The sequence below is a fragment of the Rhyacophila brunnea genome, unplaced genomic scaffold, assembly GCF_057557595.1.
Source record: "Rhyacophila brunnea isolate RB1 unplaced genomic scaffold, BYU_Rbru_1.0 scaffold_23, whole genome shotgun sequence".
In the NCBI taxonomy this organism is placed as follows: Eukaryota; Metazoa; Arthropoda; class Insecta; order Trichoptera; family Rhyacophilidae; genus Rhyacophila; species Rhyacophila brunnea.
Window position 1 is genome coordinate 18,515,170 of NW_028232893.1, and position 27,422 is coordinate 18,542,591.

At 33.4% G+C, this 27,422-nt stretch overlaps 2 protein-coding genes and 1 long non-coding RNA gene across 3 annotated transcripts in view; all 3 read left to right on the top strand.

Annotated features, from left to right (window-relative positions):
- The window catches only part of slgA (proline dehydrogenase slgA), an 87,281-nt gene extending 76,909 nt beyond the window's left edge, over positions 1-10,372 (top strand). Inside the window, exons 7-11 of the mRNA XM_085950153.1 lie at positions 4,381-4,555; positions 5,895-6,137; positions 7,986-8,096; positions 9,714-9,888; positions 10,032-10,372. Coding sequence (XP_085806279.1) covers positions 4,381-4,555; positions 5,895-6,137; positions 7,986-8,096; positions 9,714-9,888; positions 10,032-10,237 — 910 coding nt within the window. The 3' untranslated portion in view covers positions 10,238-10,372. The remainder of the gene's footprint in view (positions 1-4,380; positions 4,556-5,894; positions 6,138-7,985; positions 8,097-9,713; positions 9,889-10,031) is intronic.
- Positions 10,373-17,498: 7,126 nt separating this feature from the next.
- Positions 17,499-19,478, top strand: LOC147069628 (uncharacterized). Its single transcript, XR_015071140.1, has 2 exons — positions 17,499-18,370; positions 18,407-19,478. It is a non-coding gene; the product is annotated as an uncharacterized LOC147069628 (long non-coding RNA).
- A 2,145-nt stretch (positions 19,479-21,623) lies between these two features.
- LOC147069629 (prostatic acid phosphatase-like) lies at positions 21,624-23,179 on the top strand. The gene has a single exon (XM_085950855.1). The coding sequence runs from the start codon at positions 21,869-21,871 to the stop codon at positions 23,177-23,179; it is 1,311 nt and encodes a 436-aa protein (XP_085806981.1). The 5' UTR covers positions 21,624-21,868.
- The last annotated feature ends 4,243 nt before the right edge of the window (positions 23,180-27,422 follow it).

Below are 27,422 nucleotides of genomic sequence, written 5' to 3' on the forward strand. Positions count from 1 at the left end.
CAATACGATTTGCCAAAAATATCAACCAATTCACTGTATTGCACATTCGGTTGATCTTCCCGCAGTATTTTTTCGCAGTTGGTATGTACATGGAATAAGGCCGCAGACAGGTATGCATGCCAGGAGTGATATAGAATACAGGCGGCCCTCGACTTTCACACGTAATTGGTTCCTGAAAATGTGTTCGAAAGTAGAGGGATGTAAAAAAAACATCACAAAGTGTACTTCAAAATATTTATTTATCAATCGGTATAATAAAGGCGTATTAGCAATCAGGTGTTTTCTTTATAAACTTGTCAAGAAATAGAGCGGAGGAGAGAGGAGCAACTGCATGGAAGCGCACAGATTTTGCATTATCAACAAAAATCTAAATTTCAAGATATATACGAAATAGCAATTTGATTAAAAGTAGAACGTTCGATAGTCGAGGGCCGCCTGTATACTGTGCCCGCTAGCTAATGATTAGCCTGTGAAGAATTTTAAAATGGAGGGAACATTGGCGCTTGTCGATGTATTTTTTATGCCTTTTAAAGTAAAATGGCTGACCATCTATGCTTGGTGGCTTTAACAATATATCTATTATGTATATTATCTCCAATATATTGAAAGTATTTTGTTATCGTAATAATATCATTTTTCTATGGTAGGTAGTCCAGTGTAATTTTTAAATTACATTGCAATTAAAATTCAATATAATATAATACATGCTAGTATAATCTATCATTCTTTTTGACGTTCACTATATATGATAAGCCTCATCGTAACGCCATCTGGTACAGTCTTTTCGATAAGACAATATAAGGTTCTTAGACGTCTTATTTATTGAATTTTAATTGTAGTGTATCTTTTAAATCTGACTGCAAAATGTATATTATCAATTTATTTTGCCTTAAATATAATACATAAATGTATCTCATAGCCTCTCAATTATACCATAATACTTGACTTCTATTAATTAATGTATTACATAATTGGCTATTTACTTTTCTTTAATTATAAAGATGCTTGTCATTTTAATTACATCGTAGATACATAACATTGTTTTTAGTTTTGTACATTGCAATAATTCATAATACCTACATCAAGTTTTAATTTTTGCAATGGATAATATAATTTTATTTTCATTTTGGCAGTTTAGAAGATAAATCATTTAGGAGAAATTTGTTCATACACATTCCGTTATATAGTATCAATACAAAAATGCATTTATGAATCAAGCTAACATTTCGGCAAGGAAAGATGACGCAATATAACTTTCCTACAGGTGATTTAGACCCCCAACCCAGTAGAAATTCTTTATTTACGACCTTCAAACGGAAGTCCTGCGGTTAACTGAAAGGTTTTACTAATTTACAACTATTTTTATACTATATTTTGCTTGATCTATAAATGTATATCCGATACGTTTTAAAAGAAATAAACTATACCAATGTGTAGTGCATAACATACATTTAAAACTTGCTTTAAAGTTTGGATAACTATTATGTACATAGATTGAAACAGTGTAGTGTTAGGAAATATTCATATTATTATATGTACTACTTCAAATTATAAGTGCTCATTAATGTAATATGTCATCTTTCTTTTGTGTAAAAATCACTTAGTATTTTTGAATACTCGTTGCTTAAAACTTAGTGTTTTAGTATAGATATTAATTGTATTAGATTTTTGTAAAAGTAGGCTCAATTTTCTTTAGTTTTGATGTGTGATTATAATTAATGTCAAATCATTGATGAAACACAACAAAATAAAAATTCTGTATAATAGCAAAAACACACAAAATTTAAAACAAATATAAATATTACAACAGTATGTTCAATTCAACTCATATCTTTTATATTTGTAACGATTTTTGAAATTCTGCCTAAACCACTAATTCTCACATTAAAACCATATTCATTGTTTGATAATTTTGTGGTTGTCCTTATCGAAATTAAGTAGCACATGCATATAATATAATTATATTATACCCACGTATTCTTTTATAGCCACATTGATCCTATCAACTTTACTTATGTTACCTGTCTTGTTTATGATTAGTTGAGACAGAGTAAAAAGTAAAAAACGTGAGACCGAAAAAAAATTCACACAATAGTTAGGGTCGAATTTCTGTACTCAACTGTAAAAATTGTTACAATGAGATATACAATATTTAATGGAACCTCGATCTTACGTGCTTGGAATTAAAGCTATTTGCGTGTAGTATCTGCAATCCATTTTAAAACATTCATTTACCGGTTTTAAGTTTTTATTTCTCGCAATTTACATTTGAAATATTCAAAATTTAGTTGAAACGATGTATTAAAATTAAAAATTAATTTAACCTGAACACATTTAATTTAATGCATTGGAATGAATTACAGGTGCATATGTGTGCATTTTTATTTATAGAGATGTCTGCAGTGCCCAATACCAAGGTTACACAATGTGATTGCATAAGTTTTTGTTGTGTTTTCTTTCGTTCAATTAACATCTTGGCAATAAAAAACGTTGCCGGTTCAAGAGAAACAGAAGATTTTTGAAAATGCGAAAGCACACGTTGACATATTATTATGCTCCAAACGAATTTGTATGATTTTTTTTATTTTATGTTCTTTTTTGTCAGTCTCTTCAAGAATGTAAAATCAGGGTTTCACGGTATAAGCAGCCAGGAAAATGAATCTAAATCATTATATTTGTCATTATGTATGAGAAGTTTTATAGACATCCGAAATTACTATTTTGGTTAAAACCTTATTCTTTTAGATCTTCTATCAAGGTTGGTGACCAAATTGCAATCCCTCTCTCTATCTTGGGGCAGTCATAACGCCAATACCTTAGATATTGAGCCACAGGAGAATCACCCCTTCCCTGCATTATGAGTCATTGCGAAAACTATACAGCTATCCTACATTCGATGATTAACTACCGTAATTCGTTCATTTAAAAACCTCTATTAGCCTAGGAAGTCGTAATCGTATGTCAATACAGTCAAATCTCGAATGATCCCAGTCTTTTGTTGATTCGTTAACATCCAGGGTTCTCGGTTAAATTAAACTCTGAGAAATTCGGCACAACGACACTGACCAAACCCACTCATATGAAACATTTTCTCTCGAACACCAGTAGATAACTGGGTTGGTGCACGATTATTGTATGTCCAGTTTTTACCGAAATTGAGATATTAAATACAGAATGCCCGTCTGCTTCATAACTTTACGCTGTAAAAATATTGTACGTCCAAATAGGGTGTTTTAGAAAACACTGTCTCATTCAAATACATAATAACGCATCAAAATCTAACAAAAAATATGTATGTATTCTATATTATGATCTATAGTTAGGCAGAATCAATTAATTTAAATGATATAAATAAGGCATGTCCAACATGCTAATCGCGGGATGGATTTTGGTGGATCGCACCATAGGCATATAGGAATTAAGTTGTACGAACCGTGGGCATTCAGTTATAATACAATTTATGATTTAATTGGGGTTTTTAAGGGGAAGTATTAACCATTATTCTATTATTACCTTAACCAGATTATGTGAAAGTTGTTTTCAAATTAACTATGTGAAAGCCCTTGTCGTATTGTTCGATTTTTACTGCATCACTCATGGCCTGTTGCAGAAGTGAGAGGAAAAGAACTTGTGAATCCCCGTACTTCAAATTATGGCATAGTTTCCCCTTACCGTCGCGCACTAGGCTCTTTGCACAGTAGGAGAATAGTTTGACGATGAGTGCTGCACCAACCATTAATGGTGACCGATCTGAAATTTCTTTTGGCCTCAATTGCAAGGTATTGATCTGACGAATATGTGATTTCATCAAGACAGCGCTACATGCCGTACATGCAGGAGGGGTACTATGGATTTACTGAAAGAACATTCAAAAATCATTTGTTCTGGTTTTAAAATACAAAATGATTGCTAAAACAAACTAACGTCGAATTTAAGCCAACCATTTATGCTTGAAACACAAAAGTATATTGTTTACCACATATCTGGAATTGTAAACTTAACAACATTTGGAAATCGACGCCTCATATTATGTCTATTTTGCCTTAGATTTTCAATCGATTCATGTTACATTCTTTATTGAACATATCTAGATAATTTGAAAACACCTCAGAGACATACATACCTATTAGAAAAGATTCGATTTTCTCAAAACATATACAACTGGACAATATACAAATCTGTGCACTTAAAACCTAGTCCAAACCAAAAATGTCTAAACAATGTTTTCCATCTGTATGGAATTCCAAATGTACTAAAATTTAATGTTCAATGTTCACCGAACCGATGTATATTCGTTTGGACTAGGCTTAACCCATTGATTTGTAAACTATATTCATTCTAACCTCACTAATATCACTATCGCAATGTTTCTGATTGCAGTATTCTCCATCTGTTCCCTTGGTCTGGCATCATGGATGAGAACTTCGGTCTGTCGGAGACGTTCCGAGTTCCCGACCCCCGCACAGGCCAGATGCGGAGGCTCATCAGCCGACTCCCGCCCAAAGAGGAGGAGATGTTCAGAAACATGATCAGGAGGCTTAACACTGTTGTGCAGGTGAAGATTTTGTGAACTAACCACTGTTATTTATTTACCTGTGTACCCGTTCTACAATTTTCCTAACACTGAGTACCCTCGTGACAAAAAAAAATTGCGTAATATACTTTAATAACAATCAAAATATACTTATTTTTTCCTTTCTTAGTAAGTACATAAACATATTAATAATAAACGGAAAAAAAATCATTCATAATAAAATATAAATTAAAGTTATATTATAAATAACATTCATTATAATCAATGAGAAGGATGAAATTGTTTATGTTGAGACAGATCATAATTTGGTTGTTAATTTTAATCTGAGATGCGGTTCCACATCCAAAAGCCTGTTCTTTTTTTTGACTTAATGTCTACAAATGCTGAAAAAGCAACTTCACATAGATATGAAGTTGGAAAAGGCAAGATGTATTTCAGGACTTTCTCTGTTAAAACTGCATACACGTGTTTCATTTGCAACCAGAATAATGTTAAAGTACACTCCTTATATTTATTTTTCAAGAATCCGTTTGAAGCTAATTCCAACAATAATTGCTCTTCTTCCGTATGCGATAAACCTTCTAGCATGGATGTTGTATTGATGTCGTGTCAATGCTTGTTGCATCAGGCACAGCCAAAGCCCGGTGCAGCGTGTACCCACACCAAACTCTTGCCGTACCCCAGGGGGTACGCGTACCACACATTGGTGATCATGATTCGAAAATTAAAATAGACCGCAACCCGGCGAGGGGCTCGCTTCCGACTAACGATTATTCACCGGTCCCAATGTGAACTATGACAGACAGGCCTTGGGGTGGAGGTGCTGTGCGTCTTTCTCAGGAATGGCTCACTGGCAGAACACATTGTTTCAGCAGGTTTTTGAATCCCTACAGAAAATTAAATAATTTATGTACAGAAACATAAAATATAAATAATATTGATGGATAAATAAATGGACTGTATTAGATTTGTGATGGCGGGAATTAGTGACTCAGGGCACTCACTTGATGTTGTAAGTAGTCATTTGCAAGACGGGTAGATATTAACAACGACCACTAGATGGCATTCAAAGTCAATTTTCGATTAAAACGGAGTTACACATTTTTCTAGTTTCAACGACGATATGTGTTTAATGTAATCAGTATTTTTATTCGAAATAAAATAACTCTGTTTTTCACTAGAAGACCTGAAAAAAAGATCTATCATTTTCCTGTAATTAGCTGTAGTATTTTTTTAACTCTAGCATCTTTTCCTGCCAAATATATTAGCTTACCTATCCGGAATATTTTTGTCAACGAGAGTTGTGAATAATGTACTACGTTGTATAGTTTTAGTTATTATAATCAATTGTTGGTTTCAGGCGGCCCATGAGATGGACGTGCGCGTGATGGTGGATGCGGAGCACACATACTTCCAGCCTGCCATCTCTCGTATCACCCTTGAGATGATGCGCAAGTACAACAAAGAGAAGGCGGTGGTATTCAACACGTACCAGACCTACCTGAAGGAGTCCTTCACGGAACTCACAACCGACTTGGAGCAGGCTGACAGACAGGGATTCTATTTCGGCGCCAAGCTGGTGCGGGGGGCCTATATTGAACTGGTAACCACTGTTCTATTTGACATTTTAACCTGTTTTGATAAGACGACTGACATTGTTAAAATGTTACTATGTTAACCCACTGACCATAGACTAGAACAGGGTTTCCCAAACCAGTGTTCCGCGACTTATTGGAAAGGTTTTATACACTGCAACACATTTAAAGATCTTCTACTAAGTAGAAGTAAAATTAAAATAATTAAAGCATCTACTTCATATTGAAAGGCGAGTGATGATCAATCTCCACTGATGTTTATGACATCAAGTATCTAGATAGGTCATGGCTCCCACATGGGGGGGGGGACTGACAGTCCTCTAGACTGGGGGCCTCGGCTTACTGGGGTCCGGCGTGAGAGATCGACCAGCCAAGTGAGATCACACATCACAAACATGCACTAATAGTAAAAAAATGTCGCCTACGGCGCTGTTTCACTTCAAGCATACTAACATTTAATGATATGTGATTTTGCCATGCTTACAATTTTTGATTATTGTCGATATTTGACATGTCCATAATTGTGCATATCAACATAAAAGTGGGTGTATTAAAAAAACCTTTAATTTTACCTCGAACACCATTTGGAATATGCAATTGTAGATCGTCACATTGCCTTTAACCTTAGCGATAAGTAGGGGGCCCGCCAAAGGTCCTAGCCTGGGGGCCCGCTTCGGGATGTACAGGCGGAGGACCATTTTTTGATGAAAGAGGGGGTATATTGTTTCTAACTGACCGGCTGACAAGTATTGTCAGTTTAACGACAGTTACCAAAATTGGCAGAACGGTTAGCTGCGCTAATAAATAACCTACAAAATAAACTAAGTGTTCCGTTAAAGTTTCCGGGTTTGTGAAGTGTTCGATTGCAGAAAAAGTTTGGGAAACCCTGGACTTGAAGATGGCGCTTTCAGATTCTGATTTGTGAGTTGTGGGTTTGAATCAATATGTGGAAAAGGACTTTTTAGGTAACTCCATACTGTGGACTTATATACTCCGTTGTGGTAATCATGATATATATGACTCCACATATTACAACAGCTAGGTGACTACAAAGCGCAGGAACATACATGTTTGATGTTCAATACAAAGATGGTTCGGATATGAATATATCAGGTGTGATAACATCCCAGATACGCAAGACTTTTGGACCTGCGAAGTATAGCCGACCACAGATCATGGTACTTGTACATAGAAACAACGTGTGGTTTGATAAACCCTGAATACCTCATGCATTCCTCCGCCGTCAGACCAATGAGTGTGTGATACTACAAACTTTTGACTTCTTGCGATTCGTGGTAACATCTAGCTGTCGTAATGTGCGGAGAGTCTATATCGCCAAAACAACATTGCTAAGTCTTCTTCTTTAAATGCCGTCTCCGCTATGAAGGTTAGTTAACCTTAAAACAATCTCTATCTTGAGACTGCTCACTGATGAGATTATGATCTTATGAAAGTTATCAAATTCTTTAAAAAGCTATCAGACTATGTATAATTAATGAATTACCATCAAATCAATATAATTGTACAACTTTACTATTTGATTAAATTTACTATACATAATATTATAATTAAGTCAGTTACCTCCATATTCCACCATTTTGAGATACATAATCCCAAAAGTCGTTAAGAACATTATATTTAGGATTACAAATAGAATATTTTATTTCTGTACATAATTAGAAAAAGCAATTGAAAGAGATAATCAACTTTGAAACCATTCAAATTTAATGAAAATACATTCAATACAAAAAAAAATCTAAAAAATAACCTTATGAGTTTAAATTATTTCTCGAATACACTGTCATTCGTATCATGATAACACCTGTTACTAAGTAATGGTTTTGTATTACTTCCAGGAAAGGGCACGTGCCGCAGCTTTAGGCTACGAAGATCCCATCTGTCCAAACTACGAAGCAACCACCGAGTCCTACCACACCTGTCTTACAGAATGCCTGCGACGCATTAAGGTCTGTATAAACTAAAAACAATATGAAAACATAGTCATAATTTAGACAGCAGTAGCATGTTGATCATGGGTAAAAAAAGCAATGCCTGCTCATGACAAATTCTTATATGTACTTTTTCTTCTTTGACCATGTCCGCCTCTTATTTGGAGCATATAGTCACCACATGGCGCCTCTAAGAATCCCTGTCGCTCGCCAGTCTTCTTGCGACGTGGGGGTCATGCCAGCATTCCGCTGTATACACTCTTTGGATAGTATTCAGCGGCTTTACATGACGCTGAATTTAGCTTGAAGAAGAGGAACAAGAACAGAATTATGACCATCCTCGATACCCTGCCGCTAATGAGCGAATGAATTGTTAATATTAAATAACGGAAGTTCTAAAATGTGAAACGTTTGTAAGTGTGCATCTACCATAATATGTACACAACTTTCATGTGCCTATTATGTCATATTGAAATGTGCCTCTTTTGTTCTTTATTATTTGGCGGCCCTTGTGGTCCGATGCGTAAGGCACTGTCTTCTGACACCAGGGGTTCTGGCTTTGATTCTCAGTGAGGTCACATCATATGTGAATCTCTCAAGCCTGAGTGTTTTTGTGATGTATTTGACCAGCGACATCCATTAATAAAGCCTGAGCATATCTTTTTCCACAAGCAACGAGTGGTCCACTGTTCAGCTGTCAAAATCAGATCCCAGATTGCTTGACATATTGATTCTGCCTTTCTCGTTTCAAATTGAATTATGAAAAATTCTCAAAGCAAATATATTAACTATCAGTGTTATTTATAAATAGTATACATTCTTGTTATTCATCAGTTGTCAAAGTCAGACTAGTCCTTCACACAAAAACCGGTGGTAATATCGCTTTCCAAAAAATATGTAGAATTGATCTATGCATTACATTTGTGGAAGGTGTGTTAATGCTAGTGTATTATTTATCATGTAACTCATCTATCCAAATCAAACCATTCCCTGTGTCAAGATAGCTGGAAATATCGATTTGTAATAACCACTAAGTCAGAGGAACTCCAAGGTCTCTAAGATATGTTAAAATAATCTGAAAAAAATCTAAAACTAAGAAATACTCTGACAAATGAACACCACAGACGCGTCAGTATGAGCACTCTATAGAACAATGACAGTCAATGACAGGTCATCCATAAACAATGGGAGGGGCGGAAAAGGTAGGACCAGTCATGAATGTTTCGGCTTTCTCTTGAGTCAGCAATGATTTCACTAATGTCCTTTGTTGCCTTTGTGGCCAGGTGTAGTTTTAGATAAAAATTGATTATCCAATAGTGAGATTCTCCTGGTCACATTCTAAGCTCGTAGACTTGTATTAATATTCAAAAATCTACAATTTCTATCTATGTATTCTAAATTTAAATTAAATATATTTTAAAGTGAACCTGTCGATTGACCATAATATATTATACTTACCAAAATAGGAATCATGCACACCCTTGTGCACATCAACCAAGATCTTGGGAAGTTGGTCCTGGGACACTCTGCACATCTTTGAAAGGTGTTTAACGTTTGATACGCCACGGTAAACGGGTGTAGAGACGTGGTGAAGGAAAATACAGAATACTAATTTGATATGTTTTTTAATGACAGGTATTCAAGGATCATGGCCAAGAGAAGCGCATTGGCATCATGGTGGCATCCCACAATGAAGACACAGTCCGTTTCGCTATTGAGAAGATGAAGGAGATCGGCATCTCACCCGAGGACAAGGTCATCTGCTTCGGACAACTCCTGGGAATGTGTGACTACATCACTTTCCCCCTAGGTAAGTCCTTGCTTCATTTCAATATTATTATAATAATATAATATTACATACTAAAACAGCCGACCCAACCTAGATTTATATTTTTCGAATAATTATCAATTTGCAATTTTATTGTTTCAAGTCATATGTTTTCTTGTTTCCAGGCCAAGCCGGTTACTCCGCGTACAAATACATCCCCTACGGCCCGGTGCACGAGGTCCTACCCTACCTGTCAAGGCGCGCCCAGGAGAACAAGGGTGTCCTCCAGAAGGTGAAGAAGGAGAGGAGACTGCTCAGGCGGGAGTTGTTCCGCCGTCTCGTCTCCGGCCAACTCTTCTACAAGCCCAAGGGACACTATGTCCCCGTCTAAACACTCTCAAATCCATTATTAATTTGTCCGTGGGGTTCCCCTCAATGTTTTGGGTTGCCACCGTTCTATTAGAATCGAACTGGCGAGGCTTCTCTTGCAGACGTATACTCTCGTCCGTACTTCCATTACTGTGAATCTGTTTATCTTTCTTCGGTGGTGTCTTTATCTAACATGGTTCTCTCTTTATCTACAGTTAAGGACAAAGCATTTTATCTTACATAATATATTTGAATTAATGATACGTTGAATATCTCATGAAGTTACGTGACGTGCTTTAAGAACTATGCTGTTGTATTGACTGGAAAGAGATAGCTAAGTGAAAAATGTGAAACAACTACTATACATTTCTATCGTATCACTTTAGTATATTATTACATGCTATGCGTATAAATAAAGAGAAACCATTATGGGTCAAAGTTAGGCCGATGGATTCTAAGTATAGATTAATTGTGTGGTGTGTAAAGGGTCACATAGTATTAGCCAAACAGAGAAGTCTCGCCGTTTTCACTCTGGTACCTAATGTTTCTTTCTCTGCGTCTTTATCTTTCGGATGTCAAATGAATTCAAATTATATTTAAAGCGGGAAAGCCATCTTGTGAAATCGTGTCATATTTTACAGACCACTAATATTGTGAGTTTAATAAAACAAACTGTATTTTTTAATACATACATAGTTGATCAACAGTATTGGTCAATTGTTGTATTTTTATCAACACCAACTGTATATTGTTATGTTTTATTAATTACATACATACAATATTAATAGTCTAATATATGTTTGGATTGTTGAATCACTGGTTTTAAAACTGTGGCATGTTAAAATTCCCTTGCACAAAATACATTTACATACGTATTGTGATATACTTAAAAGACATTCACTAACATTTTTTTTTTGCAGTTGAAATTCGGTAATTTTCTGGTAGTTTTTACATTCACGGCCGACTAAAGTCAAAATAAATTATATTGTATAAGTACTGTATTGTTTTAATGATTTTAGAATTGAATATCATCTTAAGGTCTGCGTGAAAATACGCGGTTAACTGTTAAATTATTTATTTTAGAGTAACAAATTGAATATTAGAAATAATATAATATTTAACAATTATTGTATTGAAACTATTATAAATGTATACACGGTAAATTAATACAGTTAAAAATTTACAATTTTTGGAATTGAAATATTTTTAAAGGGGATAAAAATAATTAAAATATTCTCATTAAATGGTTGTCATTTTGTAAGAAAGAAAAAATTGATTTCTCCCGTAAATTTATTATGATTTCACAAGTTAGTTTTTTTTTTAAATTGTGTCTTAGATATACCTATACAATTTTAAATCTTACACAGCTGTAATCATGTTTTATTTAAAAATAAATTTTTGTGCGTAATTTTTAACGGTACAGTTTTTATAAAATAATACAATTGATTTACCGAAATCGGACAGTATTAAGACATTTTTTAAGGAGTTTTGAACAATTTCGCTGAAGACGAGACATATCTTGTTGTACTTGAAAAATTTTATCTAGTATTATTTTACATACTATCTATACTAATAATAATTGTCTACAATATAAAAATAGTGTCAGAGAGGTTTAAGTGGTACCTTACACTTGCAACTAAAATTGAAAATGAATAGATACCGTTGTTAATATTTTACGGTACGGGGTGCCACTATCCTACATTTCCTGTAATGATACCATATTTTAGCAACAAGATACAATAGTTTATTTTCTTCTCGATTATAATTATGTATTTTTACTATCATTTGACATCTGGGAAGTAGTTGGGACAATTGGATCGTAAACAATATACAATATGGCAGGTCCATTTTTTAGTTTATATTAAATTTGTTTGCAAGGAGAAGGATGTCAAAAGTATACATATTTCATTTTTATAGATTACTAAGTAATCGATGAAGGGTATAAACAATCGTTTTGTTTTCGGTGACGTCCTTCATCCGTTGAATGCAATCGTTAGTTCAATTTTCTTTGTTTTTATTTGGATTTTAATATTAAATAATAATAATTGAAAGTCATGTTCCTTTATGTGATTGTAGCGCACGCGTCGGCAGAGAGAAGAGGTCTTTTTCTAAATGTTAATTTAAATCATCTTGCAGTGGCCACATACTCTGTGTATTACTATAATTGTCATGAAATTTTTTTCAAAACACAACCAACATTTTTAATTAAGTTGAGTCGTAGCTAAAATTCAATTAATAAGACATCACCCTTGACAATATTTATATTACATTACCAATTCATTGAGGGTAGTAGAATATACTTGATACATATGTCTTATTTGTTGAATTTTAATTGCGGTGTAACCCCCTCCCCATAAAATTTTCTTGGTCTTTTGTAAAAACTGATTATGTAATTATCGTTATTTCAAGATGACTATAGAATTAACATAAAAGATGTAACTCTCTTTGTTGCGCAACTGCGTTCAATGTTGTTATGTTTGCGCATTATATTGATAATTAATTAATTAATTTGGTTTAGTTTCAAACTGAAGAATAAAAAAAATGGACAATGGAGTCTTACGATTCCGTGACTATAATTATTGTGTACTATTATATTATAATGGAGAATCATATAATGAATAATATTATATTTTCGAATATACAATTATTAACGCTTGTTATAAACTTACCGTGTACTGTGGCATCACGATTCTATTATTCATTGAAGCTATTTACGATTAAATTTTAGTAGTGTTAAAATGTTCAGCGGTTCGGTTGTATGCACATAGATGGCGCCGGCGTAGTCTCGCGAACAATCGCGGCCACTTTATTACAACTTTATCTTCTTTAAAATCACTGGATTTATCTTGACTCTGGACTATTGCAAATTCCATTCTTACAATTACCTCAATACAAGATTTAAATATTCTTGAATATATAACTTGCAACTGTTCATCTCAAAATTAATTGTATTCGGCCTATACTTTGAATGCAATTCTTGGAATATGATCCTCTTTTAGACAGGAGACAGCATAATGCAGCATTCGCACGAATGAATTGTGTGTTAAAACGTTCATATTCCATTATCCAGTTTGTCGTGTAAAAAAATATATTTTTTCTGGTGACCGGTCGGTGCCATCTTTTAAAAAAATGTACGTTCACGTGACTGTCGAATCGAGGGTCGGCCGTTTTGAACGGCTCGCCCCCTCTTCAAAGACACTTGAGAGTGAAGGCTGGCTGTTATTTTGTTCTCGTATACCTTTGTGATTTCTTTTATAATATTGTATTATTATGAACATAGTGTTAGGTAAGCGATTCTTTTGAAATAAACGTTGGAATTATCCCGACGATGGATTAAAACAAATTATTTTAAATCTACAACGGTTCGGTCCGTCTATCTATCATTACATATTGGATTGTGCAAATATTATTTCTGCGGTTACGGCGAAAGATTATGGTTACGCCGCGATTAAAATTTAATTAACAAGGCACCGATGTATTTTATCTTCTCTTTTCATATAATATGACAAATAACGATTCAGTATATCAGAATTTTATTATTTATTGAGTTTTAATTACGGCGTAACCTTAAGATTTTGCATGTAAACACAAAAGATTCTTTGATGTAATGAAATAATTTGGCCAAATCTCTTGTAAACATTATATTGTATTATAATTATATATATATATCATACAATGTGTAATTTTTCTGAAATTAACTGGTTTTCAGTGTTGAATGATAATTTCACAGACGTAAATCGTCTATAAACAATATTGTATTCGAAATCTGTCCGTTGTCTACCATAGATTAAATATCATAAGGGTGTTACAATATTTTATTGAAAGGAAAATATTGTCAAATTACTCAAAACTTAAACACATAAAAGGAAACGTTGTGTATATTATAGTAAAAAAATATTTCATTATGGTAGTGTCAGAGGTAGAAGTTCTACATACTTCAAAAGTAATATTCAATAATGATTCATATTAATTGAAAAGAATTGTAAAATATACTATTATGGATTACATATTTCTTAAATTTTAATCGTAGTGTATCCTTTAACTTTTGTTGGTACATGTAATTTTTAATCTAATATTGTGACAAACCTATGATTCGATCTGTTATATTATTAACAAAAAGCATGCAGTATTTCATAGTTGTTTTATAAAATAGTAATTATTATTATCGATGTTAATATTTATTTAATGTCTGTCTTATCGAATCAATCCGGGAGCGTAATGTATAATAGCTAAGTGGCGGGGAGGGTCGGGGAGCGGGTGCGGAGAGAAAACACACGATCAATTAAAAAAGCTGTGCTTACGAGATGTGAAGATGTCCGCGCACACGCTAGCTTCTCATGTTGTTGATTATATTGTAACATTGTAACGTTAAATGAATTACTATCGTAACAAAAAAAAAAAACCACTTCATTTAATATATTATTATTAAAATAATTATTGTTGAAACAAAAAACAAAAAAAAAAAATTTTGAAACTGTTCAAGACAGCGTAAGTTTAGAGTTAGTCGAAAAGGTGCGGTGTGAATGAGAGTCAGAATATATTATTAGAAGTAATAATGTTGAATGAGAAATAGTCCTTGAGCCGATTTTTATGAATGAATCCTCGTTGGGTTATGTTTAGGGAGACAGATAATTAATTTTGCTGTTCCCAGTGGTCATCTAGGATATAGAAGATTTTTCTTCTAACGGATACATTAAATGTTACCGCAAACCTAATGTCCAATAATTATATGACTTGTTTATTTTATTGTCTATTATTTTCACAAATACTGTCAACTCTCTTGGCTGTCTTTGTATTACTAATTATTTATTTTAAATTATTAAAAAGTTTCTAGCATGTCATGTTTTTTATGACTTTATAACCTTTTTTCTCCACACTAAAGAATTGATTGCTGCGGTAAAGTTTCCTATTATCGTTTCAGTTTAAAAAATGTCACATCTAAATACTTAATTCTGTTTATAAATGCAATTATCTCCTTAGGCATTACTCCACTCGGGTGAGAGTGAGAATGAACGTTTTACGCTTTTTTGGTAGTCATTTCATTATGATATTATTACAAATTAATAATAATTATTATAAATGATTAGTTTCAAATGGATGACTTATTTTTATCAATTTCCTCGTGTAGATAATTTATATTATGCGATAGTTAGACGCTACTACGCCACAATGAAGATGGCGAAGCTCATATACTAAAATATAATGATGTAAGATGGAACGCTACATATTATTACTATAGATTTAACGGCCTTATCATGTAGTAGATTTTGTGAGATTAATAATATTATTATTTTGTAGTTTCTATGTCGGTTACATTTTTGATATTACAAAATGGATGCCAGGACAATTTTCTCCCGCATTAAATGTGTATTTGTAACATTTATTTCCACACATAATGCGTTTTTAAGGCAACAGGAGATATGTGACAATTATTACAAAATTTCTCCCGGCGTGACTTTACAATTATGGTGTATTTAAAATTCAATAGATAAGACACACGAAAGATGTTAAAAATCCTTTTATACAGATACTAAACATATAAAATTTAAGCAAAAAAAAAAGATCACTGGTCCACTAATTAAATTTGCTACGAGTGACATTTTTAGAGAACTTCACACTAATGCTGACATTTTTATTTGCCAATTTGCAGGGTGTGTTAAAAGCAATCTGTCAAGATGAGTTGATAAGCAGCTAATAATACTATAATATGCCATTATTATTTAGTCAAAAAATCCTGTAAAATTTGTGTAAAACCGTATCGTACATAAATGCAGTCGAGTAAGTAATCACAATGAACATGAAAAATGGCCGCTATTGCTTATGTAAAAAAATCAGAATAGAAACTGAGCGATCTTAATTTTTGTAGAGTTGACCAACTTAACCATGCTTCATAATATGCTTGCAAAATAATTTCAAATGTCATAACGGAAATAGCGTATTCTATTTACAGTCCAAATTCTTTGTGACATATTGGTTTTTAGTATTGACTTGTATCGTGCATGTAACAAATCGGACTTTGATTTATTGTTGTCTTATTTATTGAATTTTAGTTGAACCCATACATAAAAATTATGCTAAAAAACTACTAGTAGGTACATATTATTATGTAACGTATACATAACAATAATTACATATCTAATTGCCCTGCAGTATTTTTTTCTTTTATTTAAATTAAATTATTGTCATGTGTGCTGGCTGTGAAAGTCTGTTTACTCTATGGACGTCATATAGATAAGTAAATTGTCACAATGCATTGACTATGTCCGAATGTAAATTGCATAGTTTAAACCGTTTCTCTATAAATGAATGCAGTATATCTTGTGCAAATAGCATTTATTCGATTACTTCATCAACCTTTGAAATAATAAATAAACTGACCACATTATGTATTTCAGGGGATTAGATACGAAAATGGCAGTTTCCATTTTTATAAAATGTTGGTGAGTCATTAAAAATATTTTTTTTTTAAAAGTATTATACAAACAAAAGAGAAAAAATACATTTTTATTGACTTGCTGACAATTTTCAAAAATAGAAACTGCGGTTTTTGTTTCTAGAGCCCTTATTTTGTATATCAAGCAATGTTTTTGGAAACTAAACTGCGTAATTCCAAAACTCTCTCAAAGAACATAAATCTATATTTTTGACAGTTCATTTTTTGTTAACGTTATCGTTAAGGGGATTGTTCGCTTTGTAGGCAAAAACGTGTATCTTCTAAGCATCATTAAAGCAAACCGATTTCTATTAATCAACTTTATGTTTTGAAGACCTGACTTTTAAGTAGGTAGGTATTTGTGAAAAACTTTTGAAATTGTAAAAATAAGCGTGGAAGCGTTTAAGATACATGTTTAAAACAACAAAAAAACAACGGAATCGCCTTGATTTTTTTTTCTAGATACGTTGCTTGATCCACAATGCGTAATGCCCAATGTGATTTTTGAGTACAGACAACATAAATAAATAATAGTTATCAATATATCGAATAATGGCTACATTACAATATTATTCAATAACATGTAATGAGATAATGAGAATATGACATTGTTTATTGCGGGTCTTATCAAATATTAATTTTATTGTAAACAGTATTTACTATCCAAAGACAGAGGATGTGTTTGTTGACTTTGAATATAATTTAAAATTTTGAACTCAATTTTAATACCAATTATTGAACGACATTATGCGGAAAGGCACCACCCCACACGATTTTTCCAAATTTTTAATGTCAGTATTTTACGAGAACAAATGTTTTTTTTGTGACCATGTCTGATCTTAAGAAGATCATAATATGGGCTTTCAAAGAGTGAAGGTTTGTACTAACAAATTTTTGTGTTTACGAGAAATGAGTTGACACATTGAAAAACAATATGTGTATTTGCCAGACCCAGGATTCGAACCTGGTACCCACGACACTATGAGCCAACGCATTAGCCGCTCGGCTATAGTGGGCGAACAAATATAATTGGACTATAATTTTGTAATGTTCAAAAAGTTGTTACATATGTCTTTTCTGTAAATGTAAGTACCTAATTTTGCAAAAAAACGTGGGATGGTTCATTTCTGCACAACATTGTACAATTTTGTTTTTACTAAAACACAATGACATAATTAATAATTAGCAATTCAGTATTTTTTTTTGTTTAATTAACTTTGAATAGTGTCTCAATATTTTTAGTAGGTACCTAAGTCAAAAAAATATTATCTGGGTTTTAAATCATAACATTTTGAAATATAATTAAATATAATTGAAAATATGTTTCTGGTCAATTGTTACTATAACATAATATTATTATGAAGTATAAAAATACAAATGTTACGATATTATAATGAATGAATAAATTATTTGAAATTTTATTTGATTGTCATAAGTTAATTATTGTTTTTAAAGTATTAATCCGTTAAGTATTGTTTAACGGAGATCCCTTATGCTAATTTTAGGGCTGCGTTTTTTTTTTTGTGTATATTCTGATGATCATTTTTTTGTAAGCGCATAATGTATACTTGATCATACACGTGCAGTAGATCATAACTCAATAAAAGCTATTCAAAAATTATTTGCCCCGATTTGACAGTGAGATATTCCCTTATATACCTACAACAAACAAAATATATGTCTTCAGTACATTCTTTAATTATTTATTACTCAGCAAGTAATGTAAATTAAAATTTAATAACATTATTGACAGCATAGGGGTACGTCTTAATTAAAATTCAATAAATAAGACGGTATAGTATACCATACTGTCTTATTTATTGACATATATTATATTGTATCTTATATTTTTAATAAATCATGTATGATGTCATTCTTCAATATATAGATACTATGTATCGTTATGTCTTATTTATTGAATTTTAACTGTGGTGTACCTATCAGCTATCGGAGCTATGTTATCTTGGCTTCACAATGGCCGAGAGTGTTAAAATTACATGTACACACTAGCCCTGTATTGTAAAATTCATTAAATAAGATAATAACACGGCCATTCTATCAACATATCCTATCTGACATTTCTGTTGAAATTGATGTTTTCCGTGGATATGTGTGTAGTCAATAGATGTCACACAACTATTGCAATATTGATCATAGGCGCTCAAAAAATCTGTTGAATGTCCTATTACGGAAAGCAAATTTGTTTTTACCACTATTTGCTGTATTTTAAATAGTTAATTAAAAGATAAGATTTAATTGTTTTTCTATCAATCTTCATCTTAACTATTTAAAATAGGTAGTACATACAAATAAATGATGGGAAAAATTTTGTGTTACAATTTGTAAGTGTTCTGATAGACAAATTTGTTTTCCACAATAAAACAATATGCATCATTTACTATTTTTTGTATGGCAAAAATTAGTTACGTTTCCATGTAAAATATTAATTTTGACAGAAATGTCAGATAAGACATAATTTGTATTGACAGAATGTCCGCGATATTATCTTATATGTTGAATTTTGATTATGGATTGTCAATGTTGATTTCTTTTACGATTAACATAAGAGAATGTCTCACGTCAAACTCATCTTTGTTTGATTGCTTCGATTGAATTAAAATCTGGCGCACGTTTATGGTCTCTTTAATAATATTATAATGAAAAATATCTGAATACTATATTTATTTTGTTGTGCTGTTTTGTGATTGGACGAATGAACGAGGCGACTGATGATTGTCAAGTGAAGTGCTGACAATAATACTTTTATGGTCTTAATGAGGAAGTTGTGTGTTATAATTGAAAATAAATGTTAGCGTAACATTACAATAAACACGGTTGTTTTATTTACTACATGCTACATATCGTCGGTGTTTTGTAAAAAGGGCGAATCAACCATTTTGGCAAAATCAAGATTTTAATGAAAATACAATATGTACCCCACTAGTTTTGTTGTGTAAAAACGGCGAATTTGTATCTCCACAGGAAAGTACTTAAAAACGATAATCGACTAAAATTAAATTAATTTAAATTACGAAAAAAAAAGCGAACGTGACATATTAGGCCTTTTAAAATATTATATAATGATACCTATTATAATGACAGTATTCTTTCTAAGCTTTATTAAAAACTTGTTAGAATCTTTATAATCATCCACAGGTAATAAACAAATAAATAAGTTAAAAATCCACCTGTAAAATAGCATTTTGGTTAATTCACCCTTTTTACAAAACACAAACGATATGTACCCTTTTCATTAGCAATTTTCGATCGGAACCACCTCATTGAGCGGCCATCTTGAAATATAGGTATCTTACCAATATCCCAGTTTCTAAATCACTTGGACTACAATCTTGGTGAGTAAATATACATTAAAAGATTTAAGAAAAAAACAATTTGTCTCATGACCTCGTTTCACGGATAGTAAAAAAGACACAATTATCTTCAATGTCATTAAAGATTACTTTATAAAGGGCTTCCATGCTTCAATCCAAGTCACTTGCCATTATAATTCAGAATGTTATATTTATTAGAATTTATTTGTAACCTGATCAGTGCCACCAGTGGCGCACCCAGGATTTAATATTGGGGGCGGCCCAAGGAGGAGAATTCAATAAAAGAGTTTATCGGCCTTTTGTCTATTGCACTCGGTGTACCAACACCATGGTCCCCACATCCTGAAACGGGTCCTCAGGCTAGGATATTTGGCGGCCCCCCCTACCTACCGCTAAGATTAAAGGCAGTGTGAAACACTACATTAATGTTTTTCAAATTGTGTTTTAGTTCAAATTAAGGGTACTCATACAGTGAATTATTGGCGATTTTTAAGGAGCTGTCGAGTATCGACACATAATAATCAAAAAATATATTGCACAATTATATAATTGAAAATGGCCATGAAGTATAATGGCGCCGCAGGCGACTTTTTTTACTATTAACGCTAATTTATGATGTGTGTTTATCTCACTTCCACCCACAGCCCGGGTCCCCAGGCTAGAGCCCTGTTAGCCCTTCCCAGCCATGACCTACACCACTCCGGAATTCGAATGGACACCGAGAATTTTTTGACAGTTCCATTAGGGATTAGGTTTTTTTAGAAACCCAGACATTGGTGTTTCGAAATTTTTGTGTTAGAAATTAAAATCTAAGAAATTTTTCTAAAAAGGGTGCTGGAGAATTACAAATTATTTTTTTGCCGTGTTTTTATTTGTCTAAGCCCAAAGGTATAGTTTATCGGCTTTCAATTTCAATGTTTAAAATCATTCTGATAATTTTCATGTTTGGTGGGTGCCAAGGCCCCTTGCCCCCCCCCCCCCCTGGGTGCGCCGCCACTGAGTGCCACGGATGAGTTAACTCGCCAAAGCATGTATGTTGCGTCAGGCCACGGACGAGTTAACTCGCGGGTTCTTGTAAACGTCGTAACTTCTGAATTAACTGTTTGTGTATATTTTCTAAACAATATTCATGATTTTAGTATAAAAATATTCACGATAAACTCGAGAAACATGTTGATTTGGTAAGTTTTCACAAATATTTATCATTCTGTTCCTATTTCATATTTTATAAGAGATTTATTGTATTCCAAAAATAGCTGGCCTACAAAGTGTCCACCGAGTAAAGTTGGCTATTAAAAGCTGTCTGCAATTGGCCCTCAATTAACTTAAACTTCTACTCATATATACGGATATCTAATTATTGACACCCGAAACTACTATATCGAGGCTGATACGATACTTTACAATATTATTATTATATCAAAATAATTTTATCACAGTTGCAGCACTGCAGTTAGTAAGTTCTAATTATTTAAAGATGTAAGATAACATTATTGATTACGTAGGCAATGTTTACCCACAAATAGAAGATTAATAATTTGTGAGTAAACCACAACTTTGATAATATCACGAATAATAAAATTTGATACAGACAAATCAGTCTATTGGTGGGGTCATTTATTTTGAGTTAGACAGTCTAGTTTAAATTATAGATACTGACATATTATTCAATAGATATTTCATATTATTGTTTACTACAAAATATACATTATCAAGATGACTTTATAATATAGTTAATTAGTGTAAATATTGAGGTTGTGAAGGAACCTTGTGTTTGATTTTATTTCCTTCTCTCCTGTGTCAATGACTGCTTTCAATTGGAACATAATATGAACACCGCACCCGAATCACAGCTAGCGTTCTGACAAAATTTGTTGGACTTCATTAAATGCAAGTGAAAATGAATGTTTTAAAAATTGTGAGTTGTATTTTGACGGTGGTAGCGATATCTTACGGTGACGAGAATCAATTACAAGATAATGATAACTTAATACAAGTGTCTGTGATTACGAGACACGGCCAAAGAACTCCTAAGGAACCGTTTCCAAGCGATCCATGGAGATCTCCGAAATACTGGCCTGAAGGATGGATGCAGCTGACGCAGATCGGTATGAGTCAACTGCAAGAGCTCGGAGAATGGCTTCACGATCGATATTCAACTTTTCTGCCGCCTGAATACATCACCGGTAATGTTCTTGTAAGAAGCACGGATACTGATAGAACATTGGCATCAGCTTTTTCGTTGATGACGGGACTATATCCCGGCGAAGCCGTACCGATTCACTCCGCTACTTCAGGGTGTGACAAGATATTCTCGTCTTATAAATCTTGCCCGGCATACGACGAGGAACTGAAACGGTTTTTAAATACACCGGAAGAAGTAGAAAAGGAACAGAATCGAAAGCAACTGTACGCGTGGTTGACGAGTAAGCTTGGTAGAACCGTCAAAGGCTTAGGAGTCGCTGAATCATTATATACGTGCTTCGTAATTGAAGAGCAAAGAAATTTAACATTACCACGTTGGACTAAAGGAGTATATCCGGAGAAATTGAGAGCGTTGACGGGAGAATTCTTAGCGAGAGGTTCTGCGACACCGCTTTTGTCACGCTTGCGGTACGGTCCACTCCTTAAAGAAATCATCGAGCATGGAAAAACGGCGTATATCGGTGATAAAAAACATAGGCTTTTCATGTTGTACAGTGGACATGATTTTACTATAGTTGGATTACTAAATTCGCTGAAGATTTTTGACGGATTACCAGTTCAATTTGCTGCAGCGTTGATATTTGAAATACGGAGCAGTGATTCACCTTTCGGTAATACTCTCAAAATATTCTTCCGCGAGAATTCTACAAGTGAGGCGATCGAACTGTTTGTGCCGGGATGCGACTATCCGTGTTACGTCGTGAAGTTTGAAAAGTTGCTGGAGCCCATCATTCCGAAGAATATCAAGACTGAATGTGAGGTCGATAACGCGGATGTAATGCCTCTGTTCTCGGCCGCGAGGAGAGACGGTTTGATCCTGGCCGCTGCGGCCATCGGGGCGGCGAGTCTCGGAGCTCTGGTGGTCATTTGCTTCTCCAGGGTGTGGCAGAGTAATGACAGGGTGTATTCGAGGCTTATGGAGAAAGATATGAAGCGACGGGAAGCGTACACTACGCTAGTTGGCAGTAATAGCCCAAGACGTGAAACTATATAAATTTTTTATACAATTAATTGACTGAACTGTACTTATAAATTTAATTTCAGTATACTGTTGTGTTTCAGTATCACTGTTGTGTATAAAATTAAATAATAAATTAATATGAATATTGAAACTCCAATAATTGTTATTGTTAGTTAACTGTGTTAAAACATAAGGATTTATTATTTTTCAATCTCATTTATACTAGGTATGCTATATTTATAACATACGTACTAGGTGAAGTACCTAGCTTCACACGAGGTCGCTTCATTGATCAATTATACATCTTACTTAACAAAACAATAATAAGTTACATTCTTCAATATTAAAATATTAACAACATATTAGGCATAAAACCAGTGGCGAGGGGTGGTGGTAGGCGGTTCGACATAAATAGTGCACACTAAACTTTGTCAGTCATACTCATTTGTTGTCACTGAACTAAGAATACAATTTTCAAATGGTGCTGGTTAGTTTTTAAAATTCAATTAAATCCTGCCTAACCAAGACATAATAGTTGGATATTCTATGGGCGATCCGACAAAAATAGCAAAAATGCACACTTATTCAGACATATTTATTTGTTTTCGTTTATTTTATTTTATTTAAAAACTAACAAACACTATCTACCCATTGTAGTCTTACTGCCGTATTCATACACTTTTGAACCGCATTCAACGCAGTAAGTGGTTTACCGGCCAAATAAGAAAACTATAAAAAATGCATACGTCACGAAGATGCGTACAGGAATGCACACCAAACTTAAAATGGCGGCGATCTGCGCGAGCTGTCAGTGTCACTTTAATATACGTCTAAAATGACTTCATCACAACAAGCGTATAGTAGGAGACTTGAAACGTCCCGTTGTGCTATAATCGGATTCATGATGATGCTAAATGTAAATTGTAAAAATGTATACAGATCGTGGATCGATGGAGATGTATGTAATATTGTCAATGAGTCTGCGAAGCTGTATTGCCATATTATGGAAATATTTACTGGGTATACTTTTATCATTTTGTGCATTAAGAAGTATAAAATAAATATGATTTTATAACAAATAGATTATTTAAAGTTTATGATAATTATTCATTTATAATTATTAAATTTATATGGTACCGTTTGCATATTTTTTCACCTATTCACAATTTCAAAATTTTAAATTAATTATCGGGAAATTTAAATCTAAAAGTTGGTAACATTAGCCACGGCATGACGCGTATTATGTCAGCGACGTGACGTCACTATTCGACAGATTCAAATTAGGTTTATGCATGCAAATTTGCAGTAAATAGCTTGAATGCAGTTTGCTGTTATATGCATATGCCAGTTAGGTAAATGAAAACAAATATGTTTGACTGACAAAGTTTAGTTTGCAGTATTTATGTCGGATCTTAACAGCCGCCCTCCACCCTTCCCCACTGCATAAAACATGTCAAAATAAAAATAATTTTAACAGCTAAGTCAAACACAAGAACATCAAGTTAAAATCAAATCCAAAATATGCAAACTGTATAGCGCCTGTACACGTGCATGGATTTACTGGCACCAATAGTGTGTATTTTAAACTATCGCGATAATAACTGTTTACATGTAAAAGTGCTGACTGTCTCGCCAATCTCATTCTTCAAGCGGAAGCGAGACGCCATTGTTGACGTTGTCATTGTACGTTGCTATTTGACAGGTCGTGAAAATCGATAAACGTCAAAATGAGTATCTGCGCGGAGTAGTTTGTTTTTATTCCGGCAGGTTCATCACTATCAACTTCTGAACTTTTTTGAGCCATGTGTGCAGTCTTGCAATTTGCATGATACCTAATACGTGTTTACATGTGGTTTTTTTTGTTATGGCCGCGATAATACATGTCAGCAGTAAATCCATGCACGTGTGAACGGGGTATTATCTTGATCTGTCATGGAAATTTAAAATTGGAAATGGTAGGAAAGATAGTTTGAACAAACACTTTGTATTATTTTTTATATTATGTACTGTCAGTTGAGGCCAAGTAGGAAAATGAAATCAAACAAATATATTTTGACTTTATATAGATGGAAATTCTGTATCTGTGTTAAATAAGAAAATCAGGATTTACATTATAAAACTGAACATAATATAAAACAATAATAAAGTACTGTAGATCTTGAGGTTAAAGAAATACAAATGACATATACAGTCGAACTTGGTTATTACGATCACGGATATAGCGAGATCTCAGACGTAACGAGGAATCATTCGTTGACATTTTAGTTTATGATTTTCTCCATACATTTATTCACTTTTACAACAAGCTACATGCTTTCTTAAAACTAAATGCGTCGATCGTTTAAAAACATTTCGACCCTAAGCAATAAAATCCGACCGGACAGGATGCCGCCGGGATCGGATTACGTTTATGACACTAGTTAAGTGTCTAAGTACCTACCTAATTGGTGTTTTCTCCAACAATATCGAAAAAGTATCCACGCATATGGTTGAAATTCCATGTAAAATATCCAAGGTTTGTGAAGTTGGTAGGTACCTACCAGTGTTCATTACAATAAACAACTTCTTTTGTAGTTTATGAATGCCATGCTTGTTTCTGGGAAAAATTCTAATTGGTGTATTTTTGTTTGAATTGCGACTTTTTGTGTTGTGTGACCGCTCATTTAATAATACCTATTCTCTGATATAACGAGTAACACATATAACGAGCAAATTCGGTCGGTCCCATCTTCCTCGTAATAACCAAGTTCGACTGTATTTCTTATTGTGTGTCATACAATATCACATAATATTGTATTAAATTTCATTTTAAAGTAATGAGCTGTCATATTCGTTTTCTTTTCCACCACTTCTTCGCCAAGCAGAGACCATGAATGAAATAATGTGCCTAAGTAGCCATGTTTTATGCTACTAGGACTGGTTGTTCCCTATTCATTTATGGCGATAAACAACTCATTACCTGTGTCAGCAGATTGATCTGCGATATTAAATACTGTACCGCAATTACAAATTCTTTAATATGCATTTCCGTTGTGTCAAATTATACTACAATAAGTAAATAGCTTAGGGCAAAGATTATTTCCTCATGCAATACAACATGCTCCGCCCATTTTTAACCGCACTTCCATTATAAACTAACAAGTTCCTCCCATTTAGAACACAACAGCGCCTAGAAGTATAGCCAAGAAGATGTTGCAGAGGAGTAGCTGAATTGATTAATATAGTTATTTCCTAAATTATAATGGGTAGATATTATTTTGATTGTATAAATAGCGAATAATAATTCATCCGACATGTCACACGAATCTAAGTAGGTACCAGGTCCGTTACTATCTCAGTCTATGTACTGTCAGTTTACTTATATTATTGTACCGATTGTACCCTTGTACTTATGTAACCATAAATAAACTTTCACTCCTCCATCATCAAGAATAGAAGAATAACAAGTCTTTCATCTACAACACCATCGACCCTCACATTGACGACTCCTACACATTCAATATTCATTGGGGCTGGAAGAGGAAAATATTTCTACAGCCCACTATGAGTATTAGGTGCCACCAGCAGACGGTGGCAAAGACGCCTACCCATCGCCTACCTAAATAAAAATAAAATTTATATTAGATTATAATATTATCAGAAACACACTAAGAGAGGCATCGATACGTAATATAGTGTAATAGCTGTCGTAATATATTTACGTGTAGATACACTGCATTGTATATTTACCTCCAATACTCATGCGTTCAAATGCTGTAATAAGCTGTACGTAAATGTGCAGTAGCGAAGAGTGGAGGTAGACTGTTAAGATCCGCCATAAATAGTGCACATTAAACTTTGTTAGTCATACGTATTTGTTTTTATTGAGCTAAGGCTACAATTATTTACAGATGATGTTGGTTAGTTTTAGAAAATCAATTAAAACCTGCCTACACCAAACCATAATAATTTTGGTATGCAATGGACGATCCAACGAAAATGGTGCAAACCTTTTCAGTCATACTTATTTGTTTTCAATTATGAATACATATTATTACGACTGGTGTTGGTTAGTTTTTTTCAATTCATTAGGCCCTGCCTAAACCAAACCATAATCGATTAAAAATATTCTTCTATCTATAAAATATCTACTTTTTTATGTTTAATGGCATATTTTCAGATATATTAAAGATAAACGAATATATTTTGACTATTATCTACTATGGCCTTAGGTTTGGCAGGGTTTAATTTAATTTTAAAAACAAACAAACACTACTCACCTACACATTGTAGTCTT